The 21,842-nt window shown below is 25.3% G+C and overlaps 1 protein-coding gene across 4 annotated transcripts in view; it reads right to left on the bottom strand.

The window, feature by feature from the left end:
• Window positions 1-316: 316 nt before the first annotated feature.
• Window positions 317-21,842, bottom strand: part of LOC107455790 (uncharacterized) — a 49,926-nt gene continuing 28,400 nt past the window's right edge. For all 4 annotated transcript variants that reach the window (XM_087160011.1, XM_016073499.5, XM_043052080.3 and 1 more), the window contains 9 exons: window positions 18,205-18,585; window positions 16,297-16,386; window positions 14,135-14,317; window positions 11,993-12,085; window positions 7,455-7,535; window positions 6,452-6,538; window positions 5,890-5,952; window positions 5,610-5,660; window positions 317-4,091 (listed from right to left, as the gene is read on the bottom strand). In XM_087160011.1, the coding sequence (XP_087016137.1) occupies window positions 4,071-4,091; window positions 5,610-5,660; window positions 5,890-5,952; window positions 6,452-6,538; window positions 7,455-7,535; window positions 11,993-12,085; window positions 14,135-14,317; window positions 16,297-16,386; window positions 18,205-18,585 (1,050 nt within the window). In that variant the 3' untranslated portion in view covers window positions 317-4,070. The remainder of the gene's footprint in view (window positions 4,092-5,609; window positions 5,661-5,889; window positions 5,953-6,451; window positions 6,539-7,454; window positions 7,536-11,992; window positions 12,086-14,134; window positions 14,318-16,296; window positions 16,387-18,204; window positions 18,586-21,842) is intronic.

The following is a 21,842-nucleotide window of genomic DNA, read 5'->3' as shown; positions in this document are numbered from 1 at the left end:
CCATTAATTATCAATTTAAGAAAATATAATAGTACAAGTAACTTTAGAAAGCCAAGGTTTTCTACAGTTAAGTGCGGATGACACGGAGCATTTTTTATAGATTTTTTTAAAGGTTTTAAACACGTGAAATTTTCAACTGAAAAAAAACTCGTCTTTCAATAATAAAAATATGTTATTCTACTCTACTGATTGCCACACATACTTTGAAATAAAAAAAATCATAAATAGTATATGATTAATTTTTCTAAAAAAAAAAAAGAATTTTGAAAAATGCCAATTTATAATAATATAGCAAAATTTCTAAAATACAATCGGGTAAAAATTGTGTACATTTTATTGAATCTTCAATGGTAACACAAACATTTCTATAAATTAAGTAAATTACAGAAATGTTGTCATAGCTACATTTATTCAACTTACAACATATTTGTGAATTTCATTTCATGCTACAATACATAGAAAAGCAAAAAAATTACTGAATGCAATGTTCAGAAACAAAAAAAAAAAAAAATGAATTATTTAAGTTTTCATAATAAGAATTTATAAACTACTTTGTAATTAATGCATGTAATTTTTAGGCAATAAAATTTTTCATGAAGCAAAATTTGTTTATATTATTTTAATATTTAAACAAATTTGTATTTCTGAATAAATAAAAAGTTTTTAATTTTCTGTGTGTGTGCGAGTTATGAAGTTATCAGCAGATGGCTGTAAATATCAAAAGTGGAAAAATAGCTTCTAATAAACACTTAATAAAAAAATTAATAAAGTTAATGGGAAGTATACATCTTGCAACCTTATAAAGGGTAAAAATAATTTTTTTAACTATCAAAATAGTTAATATTTTTATTATTAAGTTAATAAAACTAAATGCAAATAATACAAAATTAATAACAATTTAAGTAATTAAGTCGCATAGTTTTATTAATAAATGAAAACATGTTTAAGGAAATGAAAATGCAATATTTGAAATTTTCAGTTCATATCTAAAATTTTAAAAAATGACATTTAAATATATATATATATTTAGACTTCTGTTTATTCATTTAGTTATTTATAAATACAATATCCCAGTTACACACATAAAGTTAAAAATTATGTATACAAATTAAATGCATAAAAAAATATCACAGAGAAACATAAATAAAACAAATGAATACAATATAAATAAGTTATAATCAAATAAACAACTCAACTTTGATAAAAAAAAAAAAACTGTAAGACTGTAAAACTGTAAACTTGAGATTAAAATAGAAAAAATAAATACATTTCTCTTTAACAGTATTACAATATAAGAGTTAACTTGTTTAGATCTACCTTATTTAGATTTAAATTTAGATATGTCTTTCAAATAAATAAATTGAAACCAGATCTTCTCCCATGCATTGAGACCATAGGATAAAAAAAAATTTTTGTTAATACTAATGGAATGAAGTTTTTATAGAAGTTATGTAGTTTTAATTTTCAAATACTTAGATCATCAAACTTATGACATCTGCTATATATTTTTAGCATGTTTCTGAGGAAAAAATCGTGAATTTATTTTGATACAATTAGTGTATTAAAAAAATTTTTATGTTCTAAAAATTCATGACCTCAATAACATACACTGAGTGTATTAGTTTTCACAAATTGCATGTGTTGAGATAAAAGAAAATGTATTTAAAGGTAGCAAAAAACAATTTTAATTTTGTTATTCTGTCAATACGTCTTTACTTAGAACATTAAAAGCTATTAAATGAAAATAAAATGTTATTAAGAAAGAACAAACTATTAAAAATAAGGGGGGAATAAGAACCTTGTATTGTATCAATTTGTATCTTTAAAATTTTTATAGTGAAAAACTTTTTTGGTTTCCATAAAATGAAAAATATATATTTTTAATATGTAAATAATTGCTTAATATACACAAATGGTTCAAAATATTTTTAAAAAAAAGAATTAATAAAAATGTCCAAGATAAACAAACTTACAAAATATATGCTTTGAGAAGTTTCTTAAAAAAAAATAAGTTAAAAATCAGAACAAATTATATTAGAAGAAAATGGGAGAAATTTTGTTTCTATAGTTAAAATGAAAGAAAAAAAATTCTAATTATTATATACTTTTATAATTTGACACTTTAGTATTTTTATGTGATAAATTCAAAACTTTAATATAATTACTTTTAATGAGCATATTTAAATGTGAAAGAGCTATTTGTTTTTATTTAAAATTATTATAACTCTTTTTGTCAAACTGTTGTCATTTTACAATAAGCTCATTGTATATTGAAAACGTAACGTTTTATTTAAACCAATAAGTATGCCATATATGCATATCATAAATATGCAATTTATAAGTTTATAAAAAAAGTACCAGCAAACTAAGAACTTTTTGGATAAGGTAAAAATGATGAATAAACATAAGTATATTCAATTCAGTCGAAGAGGATTTGTCTAAACTAGGCAATTAGCACCAATTTCTATAAACAATAAAACTTAAAGCTAATATTTTCAAGTGAAAAATAAAGACGAAAAGTTTTTAATGTAAAACAAACTTTGTGACTAGAAAAAACTAGTAGTGTATTAAAAATAGGAACACAATTTATCATTTATGAAACTGAAAACGTAACAATGACTTTTTTATGGTTTTAATTTTCTAAGCATTTACATTAAAACAAACTAGATTAACAATAAATGTTTTGACAAATTTAGGAAATACCGTTACAAAGCATTGATTATTTCTACAATATGTATTACCTATTTTGTAATGGGAATATACATACAAATAAAAAGGAAACTTTTCCAAGCCTAAAATTTATCATTGAAAATTAATTAACAAAGAAAACATATTAAATGCTGTTACTGAAGTTAACAATACATGATACATGAATGAGAAAAAAAAATTATAAACATGAAGATATTTTTCGAAAACATTTTATGACGAATTATTAAAAAAATCTCAATAAAAAGTTCTCAGTAAGCAAAATATTAGATGTTTAGCATTTTATGAATTTATACTTAGTTTAAGAAAAATTAAAAATAAGGAATTAAATTTAAATATTTCATTAAAATTGTACATCATAAAGCATCAAAATAATTCCTATTTCTTAAGTGCATATTTTGACTATTCTGAATGTATATTTAACTCAGCTGTTACTAATTAATGAATTCTAACTTGCCAGTTTTCGTTGTTAGAACATATTACTATATTTAAACTTAAAAAAAAAAAAAAAGGATTTATAAAAATCACAGTAATTGAAAAAAAAAAAAAAAAAACAAGAACATATGTTACTTAGTTACTAAAATAAGAAATGTTTACATTCATGCAAAAAAGAGTGAATAAATATTAAGTAGATTTTATAATATATAACTATATAAAAATAGGTAACAACTAGTATATACATCTACAACATGTTTTGTAGAATAATAAATCTGAACATTAAAATTGTCAAAATCAATTCATAAAACTGTGCCTAACATAATATATTGTAACAGAATATATAACAAAAATTTTTTTGCTAGACTATGAACTTGAAAGAAAAAAAGGTAAAATATGATAACTGAAAATATTTATATTTAGGTTTCAACCATAATGTTAAGAAGAATAAGTAATGGAAATAATATTATCTTATGTATTCAGAAAAAAATATAATATGCAGTTATTTGTAAATGCTCACCATAAAATATTTTGTTTAAATGCATTATACATAGTCACAACGCTTTAGGCTTGGCATTAATAATGCAGAAATAGTGATCCTTTTAAATTTACAAACAAAGAAATTAATGTACATAGCAGTTATTCTGTATATGTAAGCTTTCACTACATTTTAATAAAATCAATCCGCAAAAAACAATTCCACGAAGTTACTTGTATTTCATAGATTGAGAAAATATAATGAATAAAGAATGCTAGACAGGATTGTTTCCAATCTATATTTTTAAAGTGCATCTGAATGCATATTTGATACAGAATTTAAGCAGCTTGTGTGTATGCTGAAGAGTTACGCTACACAAATATATACAGTAGTTCCTCATTGCAAGAGAAACTCTCTCTGTGTAGGACTTATTTGAGCTATCTTGCTAGATTTATTTCTTTCCAGAACCTCCCTGAAAAAAAAAAGATGAGCAGTTGAAAATAATGAGTAATATCAAAGAACAGAAAAATAAAGTTTAACAAGAAAACCAAAAGAAGCATATTTTTGTTACGCAAAATATATCATACAGAGAAAAGTATTGCTGCAATAGAAACAGGGAGGTCATGTAGGGTAAAGCTCCACAATTTATGGACAGCATAATTGTGGCAATGTGCATAAGCTGCCTTTATTTCCAATATAAGCTGGTACCCATTAATCAGAAGCTGGGTGGGCTTCAAGCCATCACTGGGAATCAAACCCCAGTTTTTCAAAACGAGAGCTCAGTGCATTTAATTGCTGTCCACATTTAATAAAACATACAAAAAATTTATAAATTTTAACTCATAAACTTGGTTCTCTATTTCATATTTATTACTCCAAAACAAAAATAACTACTTTGCTTTAACTGCAAAAAGCAAAAAATAATAATAATTTTAAATATAACATTAAAATAAAAGAAATAAGCTGATATTTAAAATTTCAAACATTTGGAACTGCATATATATGTAATCTGGTTCAAGGCTCTTGATTTAAATGTATTTCCAAACGCTGACAGATGCTTTCAAAGATGATACTTCGTCTCATTCTTAAGTTTTAAGATGGCACAAAGCATTTAAAAATGATTTAAGAATGCTTAGAAACTGAGGAACTTTTCATTCAGCTGTCAATAATAAAAATAATTTTTAAAAGAACACATGCAAAGGTTGCTTAGAACTCTGACAAAAGGGAAAGTGGGACATCATAATTACTGAAGAGATAAGAAACAAGCCCAGATATTGTTGACTGATGGCAGCTTCATCAGGACAATCACAATAATACATTATTAGTGAAGGATTTTCTTGATCTCTAGCACAGTTCTTATTTGTTGCCAAGGAATTTTGAAAGGTCAACACTTTGAGACCGATTTCTGAGATTCAAACCACTGTGATGTGAGTCTTAAAGGATAATACATTTGATGATTTTAAACAGAAGTATTACCACTGAAACCCATGTATGGATGCTCCAGGTGTTTATTTAGAAAACTATTAAGTATATTTTCCAAATATTCCAGAAATCTATTTTTTTTTAAACTAGAATATTATTATTTTGGGGACAGACCCTGATCCGTAATGACCACCATCAATAAATATGTTTAAAAATTAGGCAAAAAAAAAGGATGCACATTAGGGATCGCCTATTAATATTTAAGGAAGTAGAAAAAGTACTGCTAAAGCACTCAAAAAGGGAAAATAAATTTAAAATGACAAAACCAATTTAATTGTCATTATAAATGTAACAAATTAAATCAAAACAAAATAAAACTATTTTTATTGTTATAAAAATAGTTTTCAGTCTAATAAATAACAAAGATACATTTTTATGAAAGAAAAATTTTAACAAAATCTAAAGCTAGATTCAAAGAATTGAGAAATACTATTTATAAAATATTAATGTAATGATATAAAATTCATTCCCTTATATTGTTTTGAAATTTAATATAAATTTATCTTACTCTTTTTCGAGACTTCTTTCGTTTTTCTGATTTGCTTGGTAGAATATTTGACTGTAAGGAAAATTTTAAAAGTATACAATACCATACATAAATTAGTTGATGTACAAAATAAAGGAATTAACTTTCAATAGTAGAAGATAATAATAAATTTCTTTTAATATAACTCTTAATAAGTGTTATTATCTTACAACAATAATGAATATAAGCTTTACAACTTGTTAAACACATCACAAAAAATATATATAAATAACTTTTAAAATAAAAATTAAATAAAACTTACTTCTGAAGACTCTAGTAGGTTGTTTTCACCTATTGGACAGGTAGAAGGCTTTGCAACCACATCCTATTAAAAAAAATTATTTTGGTATGAAACAAGTTTATAAAAAATAAGTTTAAATAAATCTGCTTAAACTCATATATGCTTCGTGACTCTTTTTATAGATAGTTTTAAAAAGGCATCATATGCTTAATGGAATTATCTTTTGACATATATTCTTTTTCTAAAGTTTAATTCAAAGTTAGTTTTTAAAAAGTATTGTATTTGTTAAACTCATTTATCTACATTCAGCTGCTAACATTAACAAAATACTCAGTTAAACATAACAAAAATATTTGAATCTCATATAATTTTAGATTCTTAAATTTTTTTTCTCTTGTTTCAAAATTTATGGATCTGTCAAAATTTTTAAGAATTATTAAAAATTTTCAGTGCAACAACAACAGAATCAAACAAGTTGTAATAAAAACTCTACACTGCAAAAACTGTACATATGCACAAAGAATAACTATGAATTTGAAATTATTGGAGGCACATAAGTCACTTCAAAACAAAAATTACTTACAATCATTTGGATTTTTTCTTGCAGAATTTTTTTATCAGCTTCTTCTTTATGCAGTTTAAGTTTAAGGTCTTCTATTTCACACAATGACTATAAAACAAAATATTTACTTACAAAATAATATATCTTGATAAATATATTTTGGAAAACCACATGCTTATGATAAAATAGCTGTATTAGATATTTAGCAATACATAAATTTAAACAAACATGAGAATGAACTTTATGTATAATAGTTTTTCGACTATTTGATATTGGTTGAGATGTTATCAGTTTTATTATTATTTCATTATTATATTTAATATATCTGAAAACTATATTGTATTAATTAATGATATATGGTACAATAGAACATTATTTTTTCATAATATTTCAATAAGGTTATCATCTTTTCTTAACTCTATCTTTTAAGTCATTTTAGTTAGCTTTTCCCCCTCAAAAATTTTGATTTATTTTTTATTCATCTCCATAAAAAAATCACAATTCAAAAGGGACAAGTCGTCAGCTTCTCTAAGGTAAGTGGGCCCCTTGAATTTACCATCAAAGAAGCTAAAAAAAGAGTCAATTCATTGCTGAATGCAGGTCAGTCACAACCAATAAGAAATATTCTCTTTTCTGCTATCCAAGTAATAACAATAATGGATATGTTTAAAAATATTTAAAAGTAATATCAAATATTACTATTTAAATGAGACAAATACAATAAGTAAATATATTAAAATAAAATGAAATACTTAACACTACCAGAAATAGTGGCCAATTGACTTGAATTACACAGTTTTCAAGATTTATTGTTTTTGAATTTTTTTTAAACAACAGCACCTATCATCAAGCAATCAGTAAATAATGCAATTTTTCTTCTTAACTAAAGAGTCTGACTCAAGAGTATTCTTTTACGTCAAGAAAGTGCAAGCATATGCTTTGATTTTGTTACACTATTCAATAAATAAAAAGTAAGTTAGTTTGAAAGACATTAAAATTTCTTGAAAAAATAAAAAATACAAACCTCTTTTAAGTCTTGTAGCTGCTCTAAGCTTAGTCGCAATTTGTTATTTTCTAATTTAAGACAATCATTTTCGTTTTTAATCTGTAATAAATATTAAATGAAACATAATTAAAGTTTAAAAAAAAGATTAAATACAAATTTCAGAGTTAAAAAGAATGAACATATATTGTGGAAGTCGGTTCATTCTTTACTAATAGTTGAGAAAAAAAGGTAAATAAAAGAAAGAAAACAATATATGAAAAGGGAAAGAGAAAAAATCAAAATCTGATGAATCATCCTTATAGACACTCAAAGTAAAGATCAATTTTATCTATCAAAGGTACTTTATTTGTTAGATGAAATAAAATAACAGAGTCATTAACTTGTTAGTTATTCATTAATATTAATTAAGAAGTTTGGGAATAAATTATTGTCCATGATAGGCTATAGTTTTTAAATTTGATTCAATTGTTTTAAATTAAACAGTATTAATAAGCTATATTTGAATTATGGAGTTCTACAGATGAATATTCATATATTATCCAAATATGACAATTAATTCACTTTTCACAAAAATTCTAAAAATGTATGTCAAGACATATATTATTAAATGAACATCACACATAAGTAAAACTCAATATTTATACGGATATTATAGTCTGCCTAAAATTGCGATTGTGTACAAACCAGATTACTTTCTGGTACAACAAATGGGTTTTATTTATAGCAATGAATAAAAACATCATCAAACTATGGTAACAGAGATAAAATTAATTTCATTTTGCAATTTATAAATTAATTGAGAGCAGACTAAAATTATGACTAACTTGTCAAACTATTCATAGTTGTTAACCCTTTGCCAACGGCGGGCACAGCATATGTTCCGCTCAAAAAAACTTGCCCTTACAACGGCGTTGGCTCAACAGTTGTGCCGGTTGTTTCTTTCCCCTGAACTTTTTTGACCACCCATTAACCTATCATTTCATCACACTCCTCTTTCAAAAGACCCTTTTGTTGGAAAAGGAGCTATGAGTATATCAGAGTCTTCTTTGACTTGGCTGAAAGATATTTAGGTTTTTTTCTATTATTTGGCAAATTTTGAGTGCTTATAAACTTTTCATTGTCTTTATGATAGCTGTGCTATTATTTCATTACTTATTTTCATTTGAGATCTATTTCATAAAACTATTTAATATTTTATTTTTTATTGTTTTTATTTATTTTGTTTTATTTTAGATTCATAGTCCTTTCTTTATATTATTATTCCCCATTTGTGTTTAGAGCTTTATGAAATTTTCAATTATATTTTAGTGAAGAAAAAAAAAATTTTCCATACTAAATATATTATACAAAATTTCATACAAAAATATTTTATTTTAGAGCTAAAAAATTTAAAAATAAAATTTAAAAAATAATAACTAAGTAAGTTTTTGTATAGTTAAAATGAGTTTCTTTTAAGATCCAAATAATTTTTAAAAAAAAATGTATTTAGCTTCTCATGGCAAAAAAAAAAGTAAAAAAACACAAATTTCTCTTAATAAACTAAATTGCGCTTTTTCTGATCTAAAGGGGGAAAAAAAAAATTTTAAGAAATTATTATTAAAGAAAATTAAGAATCGGGCGGCCAAAACTGAATCTAACCTTCTTTTTCAAATGCAGATTGTTTTTGAACTTGTTCAAGAAATAATTAGTGGAAGAATTTAAAATCCTATTATTATTATTATCCCTTTTTTTATATACTGCCAGGAGGAGACTTGATTAATTTCTTTTTCTACCACTTATCCATCTTTAGGCAAAGAAATGACTCAGGAAAAAGCTATTCAAATTCATTTTAAGTAACTATATATAAACTCAAACATAAATATGATTATGAGTTTATTTTATTAGAAGAACTTCAGAAAATTAAAGGAATTCCTAATAAAAAAGAGTGAAAGAACAAGTATAAGTTCTTAATGGTGTATTGAAGGGGAACAGATATAGTTATAAATAACTAAAGATCGATGAATACTTAAAATGCTTGAATTCTCCTTTTAAAAATTAACAATTCTCAAATTTTGTCAGGTATGATGCACTTTAAAATTACGCAGAATCCTTCATGTTTCAAAATAGAAACGATAACGCACCAGACGAGACTTTGGAGGTCTGGAAAATTGAGTTCTATATAGATTTTTACTTCACAAGACCACCTTAAATGATAATGGTTGTAAAGTGAATAGAGTTGCTGTTGTAGATAAAAAAAAAAAAGCGGCTCAATAAAAAGGATTGCAGTCTAAAGATAAAATCATTCAAACTGTGCCTATTCTCGGTAGTTGTCATGTGTTTGGAAGGCAGAAAAGTTATTATGTGAACATCTATAGGATTGTTTTTAATATGTGACCTTGAACAAGTTTATTCCCAATGAAATAATCTCCATTTCTCAAAATGCCACCCACATGATAAACTATTGAACTACATACTGCCCCCGCTCTATTCTCTGAGAAACCTGTTTTTCGTTCTAAGTTTCCAGGAAATATTTCTATCTATGCCTTCACAGCTTGCCATAATGTAATTTACTTCTCACAAAATAAATCGTTTCCCTTATTTAGAAAAAGACATGACATCGAAACCATTTCAACCTTTCAGTATTGCCTCTTTCACAGGCAAAATGACATTTTCTGCCTCTTTGTTTATCTTCAGAAATATTGATAATATATTTCGGGGTCTGTCATTTTTAAAATCTTTAACAATAGCTAATTCCCGATACCTGAGGAAAGGACCACACAATTACCAAAGTAAATGCATGTTTTGCATTCAGTATGTCAATCAAGCTTGTATGGATGTGTCTGATAGATGACTTGAAACTTTTTATTTTTAATGCATTAGTTGCAAAAGATTTCAGATCAACAGATACTTTCTTTTGAACTGAACTTTGCAGCTTTCAACAGAAATAAAAATAAGTAAAACTTTTAATTATATTTAAAGAAATTATCCAATCTTAGAATAAACATTATCAAATCTTAGCAATGTAATATTGGATACAATGAAACATCTAGCATACAATACCTACCGTTATTTAAATTTTAAACATATCAAATGCTCGAGAATTTTGTTTTGAATTTCTTTTATTTTTTAAATTTATTTTATTATTTTTTAATGTGACATAAAATTTGTAGACAAATAGGCGCACGAATTTTTGTTACGAAAAATAACAAGTTCATTTTCTATTAGAGAAAAAATAAAGACAAAATTTATTAGAATTATGTACATGGAAACTGTCACATGCACGTAATCTCATAAGTATTAGCTACACTATACTTATCTATAAGTCACCAGTATTTTTTATTAAAAAAAGGAAAAAAACTGAATATTTTAATTATTAAGTGTAAGAATGAAAAATAAATAATGTAGTTAAATGAATAAATGATAAGTTCTACATACGAAATATTATTGCAGAAACAACCCGTTTATTAAAAGGGATTAAATAATTAATATTAAACTTATTCAATTTTGTCCAAGAAACAATACTCCAAAATTAATTTTATGTAATAAAAATATTAATGATTTAAACATAATTTTTTATCTCTTATGATATTTGTTTTCAATTTTATAAGAGTGTACTTTATGCAATCTTAAAGGAGATAAACAAGTAAAATAGTTAAAGAAAATCTGAATAACAAAATTTGCATTTGGTATCACTTTTTAAACCGATAAATTAAATAAACTTTCAAAATATAAAAAAAAATTATGCCTTTAACTGTTTTATTCACATCTCATTTCAAAAAGTTTTGAAAGCTTCTTTTTTTAACAATATCTAATAGGATAAATTTGTTTACAACTTTAAGACAAGAATAAAACTTCAAACAAGGTACTATTTATCGAAGTAATGTGTTTCTTTTGTAGCGGTCTATTTATAATCCTTCAAGAATCAAGAACATCAATATACACGTTTTAAAAAAATAAAAATTTTAAATAATTTGTAAAATATTTGCTTCTTTTTTAGAGAAATAGTTAATATACTTAGGAAAAAAATATCTATAAATGTTTCTTTTGTAGATCATTTCTTCAAGAATCAAGATCACTAATATACACCCTGTTTTTAAATAATGAAAATTTTAAATAATTTATATAAAAAAAACTTGCTTGTCTTTTAGAGAAATTGTTAATATATTCAGAAAATTTTTTTTAAAAATTATGTTAAATGATGTCTACATTAGAAAAAAAAGTAAGCCAAAATATGTATAACTATGCCAAAAATAACTACTGTTCTACAACCCTGCTTCTTCTCCCTCCAAGAAATGTGAGGTACAAATTGCAACAAAATATTTCCTATTTATAACTGGTTCAAGTAGTTACGCCCCACTGAGTAAGTGGGGGGATGAATTTCGGTAAGAAAGCGCCGTGGTAAGAGGAGAATTTTTTTCATCTTTGTTGCCGTAACCAAAAGGTTAAATTATCAAAAGTGGAGATCCAAAAATAATTTAGCAAAGAAAAAAGAAATCAAAGCAAGAGTTCAAACACACGTTATACTAAAAATTCTAAATTCAAGGAAAACACTGCAGTCAAAATAAACTCTTACTTACAGTTTCTAATATTTGATCTTTAAAACTGAGATCAGTTTTCCATTTCTTTTCTTCTGATTCAATGTGGTCTTGAAGAGATTTCAGAACACTTTCCTTTAAAGAAAGAAAATGTGACAATTTAAAAAATTTGAATTTAAAATAATGAGTACAAAAAATTAATACATAAAAAATGCACATTGAGTACAAATATAAGAGAAATTAATGGTAATGAATGTAAAGATATCTTTGATTCACATAAAATTTAAATATATAAAAAACGAAACAAATCTTTTATATATCAAGTATACAAGACTTTTAATTAATTTCTACTCATAAAATTTGTAAACTTTCATTAAATTTCTGAATAAAATTAATAGAGTGAAGTTACAATATTTGGTCCATGGATTAATTTTGGAATTCCTATTTAGCTACTTATGAAGTATTTGTGTTCTATAATAATTTTTATATATTGTGCCACCACTAAATGTATTGTATTAGGTACTTAAATGTTGTAAATGAATGTATATGCTAATATACATGTTATATGCACTATATGTTTAGATGCATGGCCTATTAAAATATGCAGTATCTGAAAACTAATATAATCTATAGAAACAACAACAACAAAAAACACCAGAAACAGACAATGTATAACTGCCAACATGAAGAGAAAAAAATAAGGTAGATTTTATGAAATTCAATAACTTTTATGCCCTATTGCACAGTATTTGAAATGTTTAAGACTGAGGAAATTTCAGGAATTTTTAAAATCTGCATTGCACTAATAGTAATAAATTTCAAAACGACCGCAATATTTTCAATCCAAGACATTAAATTGTTTAGATAAAAAATACATTAACATTAAGCACATTAGAATAAAAGAAATTATTTTATTATGTTTCCTATATCTAACAATAGCTGTAACACATTATATCTTATTTTTTAATAAATTTAAAAAAAAGTTCTTAGCAAAAAAGTGAAAATTTTAGAATATTTAAAAAAGAAAAGATGAGTGACTGGATAAACTGAATACTACAAATAACTTCATAGTTTGGCCTTCATAATTTGGCAATATTATTTATTTAAATAACAAAGTAAACAATAAACTGACTTTCCAAGGATTGAGTCCTTGGGTAAAATTATACTGAAATTCCCTTGCTATGCACCACTTTCTCATTAAAGAAAATAAGGGTAATTTTTTTTTTTTTTTTTTTTTTTTTTTTCAATGCTGGATAACCTGCTACAGAAAGCTCAGAAAAACCCAGGACAAATACTCAGGGGGTAAAACCCAAAGACCAATAAAACAACTTCCTTTTTTGCATTTTAATTTAAAGACAAATACTTAAATTTATTCTTAGCAACTTTATATTTCGATTAAATACATATAAAATAGCTATATATTGAGCTAATATATTTGGCCTTTATAAATGCAAAAAATAGAAAATATTTACTAATTATCATTAGATTTGATGGATATGATATAATATTTTAAATAAAATAGAAAATTGTGGGAAAAATTGTTTAAAATAGTTGGCTTAACTTTTGTAATAATTAAAATAAGGTACAGTTTTTTTTTTCATTTAACCAATATTTCATTTTATATATTAAATGGTTTAAATCATATTGACTGAAAATGAAAAAACTACAGTTTCTTAGCAAAACAACAACAACACTGCTGAATTAAGATGACAGAAAAATAGTAGGTAGAACATTTTTTAAATTAAACTTTATAACCTGTACTGCACTTTACAGCAGATATTTCTCTATATAAGTAAGATTGACAATAAATTATGAATTATATACCACTCTAAGTGAAAATTATTTACTAAATAAACATAAAAAGAAAATCCTGAGATTTCCAATGTTTAAATAAATTTCAAAGAACTGATTGCAAAATGTATAGTTTTGAGTCATTTAATTTGAAGAAAATTTTTTAGAATTTTAAGTTGATAATAAGTTATAAAAATTTAAATCTAATACTTCATTATTATTATTAGAAAAATAAAAACTAGGAAAGTAAAAAAGCTATTTCACATAGCAAATATATTAAGTTTACTGCATACATACAAATATTGTTTGGACGGAAACTCATTATTATCTAAATCAAATACAAAACTAGACATAAATGAAAACTGAAATAACACTGATTGATTCAAGCTTTACCGTTTCAAATAAGACATTTTCATACACAGCTATTCGGGACTCTAAATTTGCTTTTTCCAGCGACTTTTCTTCTAATTGCTTCCCTAGGTTTATAAGATCTTTAGAATCATGAGGCTTCTTCTCTTTTAGATCTTGGATATAAGCTTGCAACTCAGCTTCACAATTTTTCAAAAATGAGGTATCCTAATTTCATGAAGGCAATCAAATTATTAAATTTATCGTTACTACAAGTATTTATTACTAAATAACAAAGTTTATGCATTTGCTATTTAATCTATTACAACATTAATGTAAGAATTATAAATAGAAAATTAGAAGCAGGCAGGTAACTATACATTTAAATGAATATTTCAGTACTTCTTGACCATGTATAAATTATCTTTACATGCATTTGGAGGGAAAATATAATAATGCTGACTGACTGACCGCTTGACAATGAAGAGACATTCAAAAAATGATTTCTCCTACAGAGACGTTAATTTTTACTTATTTAAATTTTATAATATAAATTTACTAAAATATGCTACTATACAATAGAAATTAACTGAACATTTTCATATGCTCATGAAAACCTTTTTAAAAGAAATTTTAATTTTGTTTTATTTATTTATTTCAGCATCCCCTTCCTTAGAAAAAATATTTACCTGAAATCCTCCTTAAATATTGGATTGGATTTTAATTAATCTACCTCATTTATAAGTTAAAATGTAATTTTATCTTTAAGAACATGAGGGTAGAAAAGGAAAATAAAAAGCAAAAATGATAAATATTTAATATAATGCCATGTTTGAGAAGAAGAAAGAACAATCAGCCAATTAGCAAGGATTATGTATGAATCATTTGATTCATACTAAACCCCAGTTTTTCACATTGGCAGTTTAAAGCCTTAACCACTAAGCCATCATGACTTATATATTAAGTATTGCAATTTATAAAATATTTATTATTGTATATTAGGAAAGTATCCTGCTCTCATAACTGTGTTATGAAAGAACATGTGGGTAGAAAAGGAAAATATAAACCAAAAATGACAAATAAATTTAATATAATGCCATGTTCTAAATGAATTAAGAGCAATCAGCCAATTAGCAAGGATTATTATGTTCTTCTTTTGAATACATGTAAAGGTAGTTTATATGCTTCCTCATCTTATGAATGAAATGATTCATACTAAATATTCGTATTGGATAAGCAAATCACCTGGTAAACAAAGAATACCCAGACTTGTATATTTATTCAAATAATAACAAACAAAACATAATTTATTGAGTATGAAAGTTAAAGCTTCCTCACAGCAGCCCATTGTGGGCCGGGAGTCATGGAGGTTAAGGCTCCACTATTTTGTGACAAAGCATTGTGCACCAATTGCCTTTACTTCCCAGACAAGCTGGTGTCCATTGATCTCAAGTTGGATAGGATTCAAGCCACCACTGGGGATTGAACCCCAGTTCATCACAATGTCCCAACCACTAAGGCTTATATATTAAGTATTGCAATTTATAAAATTATTATTGTTGTATATTAAGGTAGTATCCTGCTTTTATAACTGTATAATGAAAGAGGGTTAAATATAATTCGTTAATATATGACAACCTAATTCTGTAAAGAATGTTTAATACTTCTTTCACTCACTTACTAGTACATTTATTAGATCAAAATTTAGAGCTTTTCTCTTTGATTACCAACATAGACACATAATACAATAGGGAACCGATTATCCGGAACGATCGGGACCATCGCTATTCCGGATAACTGATTTTTCCGGTTTTCTGAATCGCTACAAAAAGCCGTTTTTTTTTATTGTTAAACCCAACTAAAAAAATTTTTGTTTGGAAATAATCTTAAAAAGAAGAAAAAACGATGGAGTAATGCCCTAATGATTATTTCCAAAATGATGGTAAGGTCAACATCTTTCAAAAAAGAAAGAAAAATCCTAAAATCTTATGAGGAAAAAAATAAAATAATTTTTAAAATGGCGGGAAAATGTATTGAATTTCGTTCCGGTTTTTTGGTTTTCCGGTTTTCTGATTTCCGGATAACGGGTTCTGTACTGCATTATTCAAATAATAACAACAAAAAAAAATGTACTTTAACAAGCATAAATTTATCACTGGAAACACAATTTATTCATGTTTTTTAAAATAATTAAGATAATGACTTACAATGTTTTCAGGAACAACTAACTTGGGAAAAATACTTTGCAAAAGATTTTTAAGGGTGGTATTCATCTCTTTCAGTTCAGTTGTGATTAACTAGAACAACAAAAAAAAGGAATGTAATATTTTTATCCAGATTATTATAACTAAAAAATAAATGGTAATGTGCAATATTTTCTTTTCAATTTAACATTTTTTTTTAAAATTGGACAATATTGTTATCTAATTAAAAAAACAAACGTTTTTAAAACATTTTTAATAATCATTATTTTATAAAAATAGTGAATATTTATAAAAATAGCAATAGACTAGACCAAGTCAAAACCAACACTCACTGAAATAGTATCGCTGTTAGTAGTTATAGCTAATAAATAGTATTGACAATACTGATCACAATATTATCGTATTTGATAATTATCCCATATACTCGTTTATTTCAAGACATGATAATTATGATATTTCAAATTTCAAGGTCCTTTTTTTTACCAAAATCAGGTCCCATTTAAAAATAGTATAGATCTCCATTTAAAAGAAACACCTCAGGAGTAAATATTTTATGTTTACTTTCCAAAATGTATGTTTACTTACCAATGTTATGTTTACTTTAAAACCTTCAAGAACTTCATTAATTACAAAATTTCATGAGAAATAAAATAAATTAGTATTTTAAACAAATTTTTAAAAATTTTGAATTTAGAAAAAAAGAAAGAAGAAGTCTCCAAAAATTTTTTTAAAAAAAGATATAAATGATCTGTAATATTGAGCAGAGGATAAATTCTTAGCCTTTTTAACCATCTAATTATTACACGCACTCATAGGTATTTCGTCTATTAATAGACAAAACAAGAAAAGAGTTGTATTCGAATAATCAAGGCTTTTAATTACAAATACTTGCGTAGAGGAAAAACAATAAAATAATTTGATATTCACTGCATTGTATTATCCTTCTGATGTTAATACTGAAGTGAAAATAAAAAAGATTTTTTTTTTCTTTTTCTAAATTTGCCCAGAATAAAACAAATTGGTAGGACTGGGACCCATTTATTCTGACATTACAGGTCTAAATAGGTTACAGGTGAATACATTACAGGTGAAAATTACTGGTTTAAACTTTATTTTTGGTACTATCTACAATCTTGCAGTGTTTTCATCATAGAAAAAAATGGGTGAGAATTTCTCACCCTTTCTCAAAAACAGGGTGAGATTTCAAAAAGTTAAGTGAGATTTCTAAAAACAAAAAAAACACAAAAACTCTTGAAAAAAAAATCATTTCTTTAATTATAATACATTTTTAACGTCTTCTATTTTTTAAAGCATTGAATATTTTTGGTGCATCATCATAGAAGATTTTGCCTTTACAAGGTATTTGTCCATCTTACATAAGTGCTTAAAAAATTTGAACGTCTTACATGAAGAAACCTTACCTACGGTAAACACGTGGTTGCAGAGAAATGCGTTCTGAAAGGGGTTCCGTGGTTGTGTTCGAAAAGTTTCTGAACAATACTGGTAAATAGGGTGGCTGGATAATGGGGCAGATGTTGAAAATAATGAAAGATCCAGGAAGAAAAGTGAAACGGATTTTATTCTAAATGGCGTAATTTGAAGCTTTTTTCAAAATGCGAGAGATTGGCGAATTTTGAAATTGATTTATAGAATGTGCGAATTTCTCGCGGTAATCATTTTTTAATGCGAGAAAAGAAAAAATATGCGAGATTCTCGCGTTCTCGCGCTGTAGTGAAAACACTGATCTTGGCATCTTTTGACGTATTTATTACAATCTTGGCATTTTTTGATGTGCCATAGTGTGTAAGCAGATGAACTGCGCAATGTGAGAATACTTTTGAAAATATACATATTTATATATATCATGATGCATCGCTTAACTCCATTATAGGAACAAAGATAGATTGATACCTCTTTTTCTTTCTGTACTTCTTTGACTTTTGATTCTGTTTCAATGTTCAACTGATTAAGCCTTTCGTATAAACTTTCCTGAAATTCTTCAAGCCTGAGGTTAGCTTGAGATTCCACTTTCTGAACTCTTTCATCAGCCTGTTTCTTAATGTTATCAGTCTCCTGGTGCGCATTTATAAGCTCTTTTGAAAAACTCTCTCTCAATGCTAACTCAACTTCTTTGATCTGTTCATTCAGAAGATTTTGCATCTCTTTTGAGTGCTTGTCTGACTTAATTTGAGCTTCTTGGACTTTGAGTTCAGCAGAGTCAATCACTTCCTGCATTTTAGATTGGGATGTTTGCAAGGCTTCATTCAATTCATTGTTTTTTTCAGACAGTTCCTAAAATTGATTAAGCAATATTTCTTTTAATTCAAATTTTTTATTTACTTTAATAGAACAATAACACAAACTGTTAATAAAGAAAATTCAGTAATTAAAATTAAATAAATAAAAAAACAATTTAAATTACTAAAAGTTTATTAAATTTATCCACTAAGAGGCTGCATACAACTGGAATTATTGATAATTCATATTCTTTATTTATAACCATATATATATATATATATATATATATATATATATATATATATATATATATATATATATATATATATATATATATATATATATATATATATATATATATATATATGGGTCATTCTCACAAAAACAGTCATTTTCATGTCCCCAGTATATTTTATGTTTGTTTTACAGCTTACGAAAAGAAAAAAAAATCTCGGAAAGTGCCCTTCAGAATGCAAGCTAACAAAAAAATAAAAATAAAATTATCAATTTTTATTTTTTATTTATTTTAGGTAATTAAAATATACCAATATGTCATTCCCTCACTTGTCCCCACTGCTGATTTAAAAAAAGAAAAAAATTGTAACTGAAATAAAATTTTTTTTTTTACAAATTCGTGTTTTTTATTTCAGAATACTAAAATATAGAATTCAGAAAATCAATTTTAAATTTAATTTCTGATAAAAATATTAACACAGCACTATTTTAAACTTTGTCCCCAGTGTTTCGCGTCATTCCCTCACAACAATGTTCTTATCACCTGCAATCTTCTTAGAATAAAAATATTTTAATAAAAACTTCAGAAGTTAACAACTGGCATCATAGAACAAAATTGCAGTATGTTTCCATCTTCAACTTAAAGAAGCTTTGCTGTGGAATAAGTTTGAATGAATCAAACCCGGTAAAATGTTTTACATTTGTCATTCCCTCATGTCATTTTTTAGAGTAAAATAAAATACAACTTCACCGAGAAAGTGGATAATTATATGTTGCTTTCTTGTATGAATATAATTGTATGTGATTGACTTCAGAAATTAATTAGGCCTAACTGTTATTTTTGAATTTTATTGAATTCGTCATTCCCTCACTAGTGTATAAAGTGAGGGAATGACGAAGCGAGGGAATGATTCAAGACGAGTATATTATTAAATTTTTTTTCGTTTAATCGTGCCAGCCAATTTTATTTCCCAAACCTGTAAAAACTATTAAATATATAAGAGTAAATTATAATAAATATTAGATATACTTAGTATGTTATCATTTTCAAACTTTAGGTAGATGTAACTTAGATAAAAACATGTATTAAAATAAAATATCATTCCCTCACTATTAGTGTCATTCCCTCACTTTTTAAATAGTGAAAATAACTAATTTACTTATTAATTAATTTGAAAAATAAATTAAAAAATTAATAAATTAATTAATTTATTTATTAAATTAATTAATTAATTATTAATTATTATAAATTAATTATTTAAAAAATTTATTAATTTAAATATTAAGTATATTTCATAGGATATATACTTTCTTTATAATGCCATTACATATTTCTATTAATATAAAAAGTCTCAGAGCTTTTTATTCACTTTACTTTTTCGGGATTTTATGAACTGAAAAATGACAGTTTTCGTGAGAATGACCCATATATATATATATATATGTATGTATATTAGGGGGCTAAGCCCCTTGTTCGCTGCTGCTCATCAGCCCCGATGATTGCTACGCAATTGTCGTTTCTTGGCAGAAAACAGTCTTTCTACTTGAGTTAAAATTATTCACGTAACATATATGTGATGAAAGGAATTCTAATTGCTAATTGCTTACGCTTGTGCCTCCACTTCCCACATCTAAATATTACTATCCATTAGTATTATAAACATTTAGATCTTTTGGTGATCAGAAGTAATTTTTCTAAGTAATCATTTTTTAAAATAACATTTATATTGTTATAACATTTATATTGTTCAAACAATTTTGATGAGTTCACAACCGTAATTTAATATTTTCGCTTACCAAAGGGGCGGATATATTAAATACAATTTTTGCTAGCATCTCATCGTTCATGGAGCTGGTCATTAAGTTTTAAATCATTTAACAGATCTCTTTAATTATAATTTATAACAGTATATTAATGTTACTTGCACAAAAATAATTATTGTAAATAATATTAATATTAGACCACCTTTCTAAACAACTTTATCTTAAAATGTAGCGCATAATTACAATATAATAATAATAAAAATAATTCATTCTCTTAGTTTTAAACTCTAGAATTCAAAGCGCAATAATAGCAGTAAAGGAAAATAACTTTAAATTAGAGATACACAAATACTTATAGAAAAACAATACCTTTATAACTTTTATTAATTTTATACTGATGACAACTAAAACCATATGGAAATGAATTAGGTAGGAAAAACTGGATCCTATCACATGATTTTCCGGCCAATAAAAAGGCTCGGACAACAATAGATAACTGTCACATTGTCATTAGAAATACTCAAAACAAGATAAAAATTGCAACAAGCTGTAGCTGGTAAGTTTAGTTGTAACATTTTAGCAGGCAGCATTATTAAAAATTATTACCTTTTCACACGCATGCATTCTTAAATTTGATTGGCTGTTTTGTGTGTTACTAACCGCAAGTCTTCAGTGATTGGCTATGTGTTATCATTTCACTCTTTTCTTATAGACATATATACATATATTTCAAAGTTAATTGACAAAAAGTTTCAACAAAACATCATAATGCAGTTAAATGCAATTAAAAATTTACAAGCTGAAATTGATTAATTAAATTAATAACTGGAAAAAATTCAATAACTTCAACTTTAAATTAGTCAATTTTATTCAAATAGATTAATTATGTTTTTTTTTATAGTTTTCCTAATTAAGCTATTAACCTAATTTCCTAATTAAGTGAAAAGTATGATTATAATTGAAGAAAAATCTAACAGCCTCTACTCACTTTTTCGAAAACTAAAAAACAATAAAACTGAATAAATTGTCTACTTTACAAAAATTCTTCTCAATCTATGTTGTAACAGCATACGTTGTTGATTATAAGGTTGGCACGTCCATGTTTTAAGAAAATGAATTATATAAAAAAATTTAAATGGATTTTAAGTTTTAAAAATTTAATTTTCATTACAAAATTTAAGAAAAAAATTATAATACCCTATTTTAATTGTTAGAATAAATTCTTTACAAAAAGTTTTAATAAATAATGTGTTCATTAAATAAGTTTTTTATAAAATTATACATTTTTTAATTTTAGTATTTCTTAATTATCA

The sequence above is a fragment of the Parasteatoda tepidariorum genome, chromosome 3 (genome assembly GCF_982258835.1).
Source record: "Parasteatoda tepidariorum strain Cologne lab strain chromosome 3, Ptep-v5.0, whole genome shotgun sequence".
Taxonomy (NCBI): domain Eukaryota; kingdom Metazoa; phylum Arthropoda; class Arachnida; order Araneae; family Theridiidae; genus Parasteatoda; species Parasteatoda tepidariorum.
Note: the sequence above shows the minus strand (reverse complement) of the source record. Positions and strands in the feature narration are given on the sequence as shown.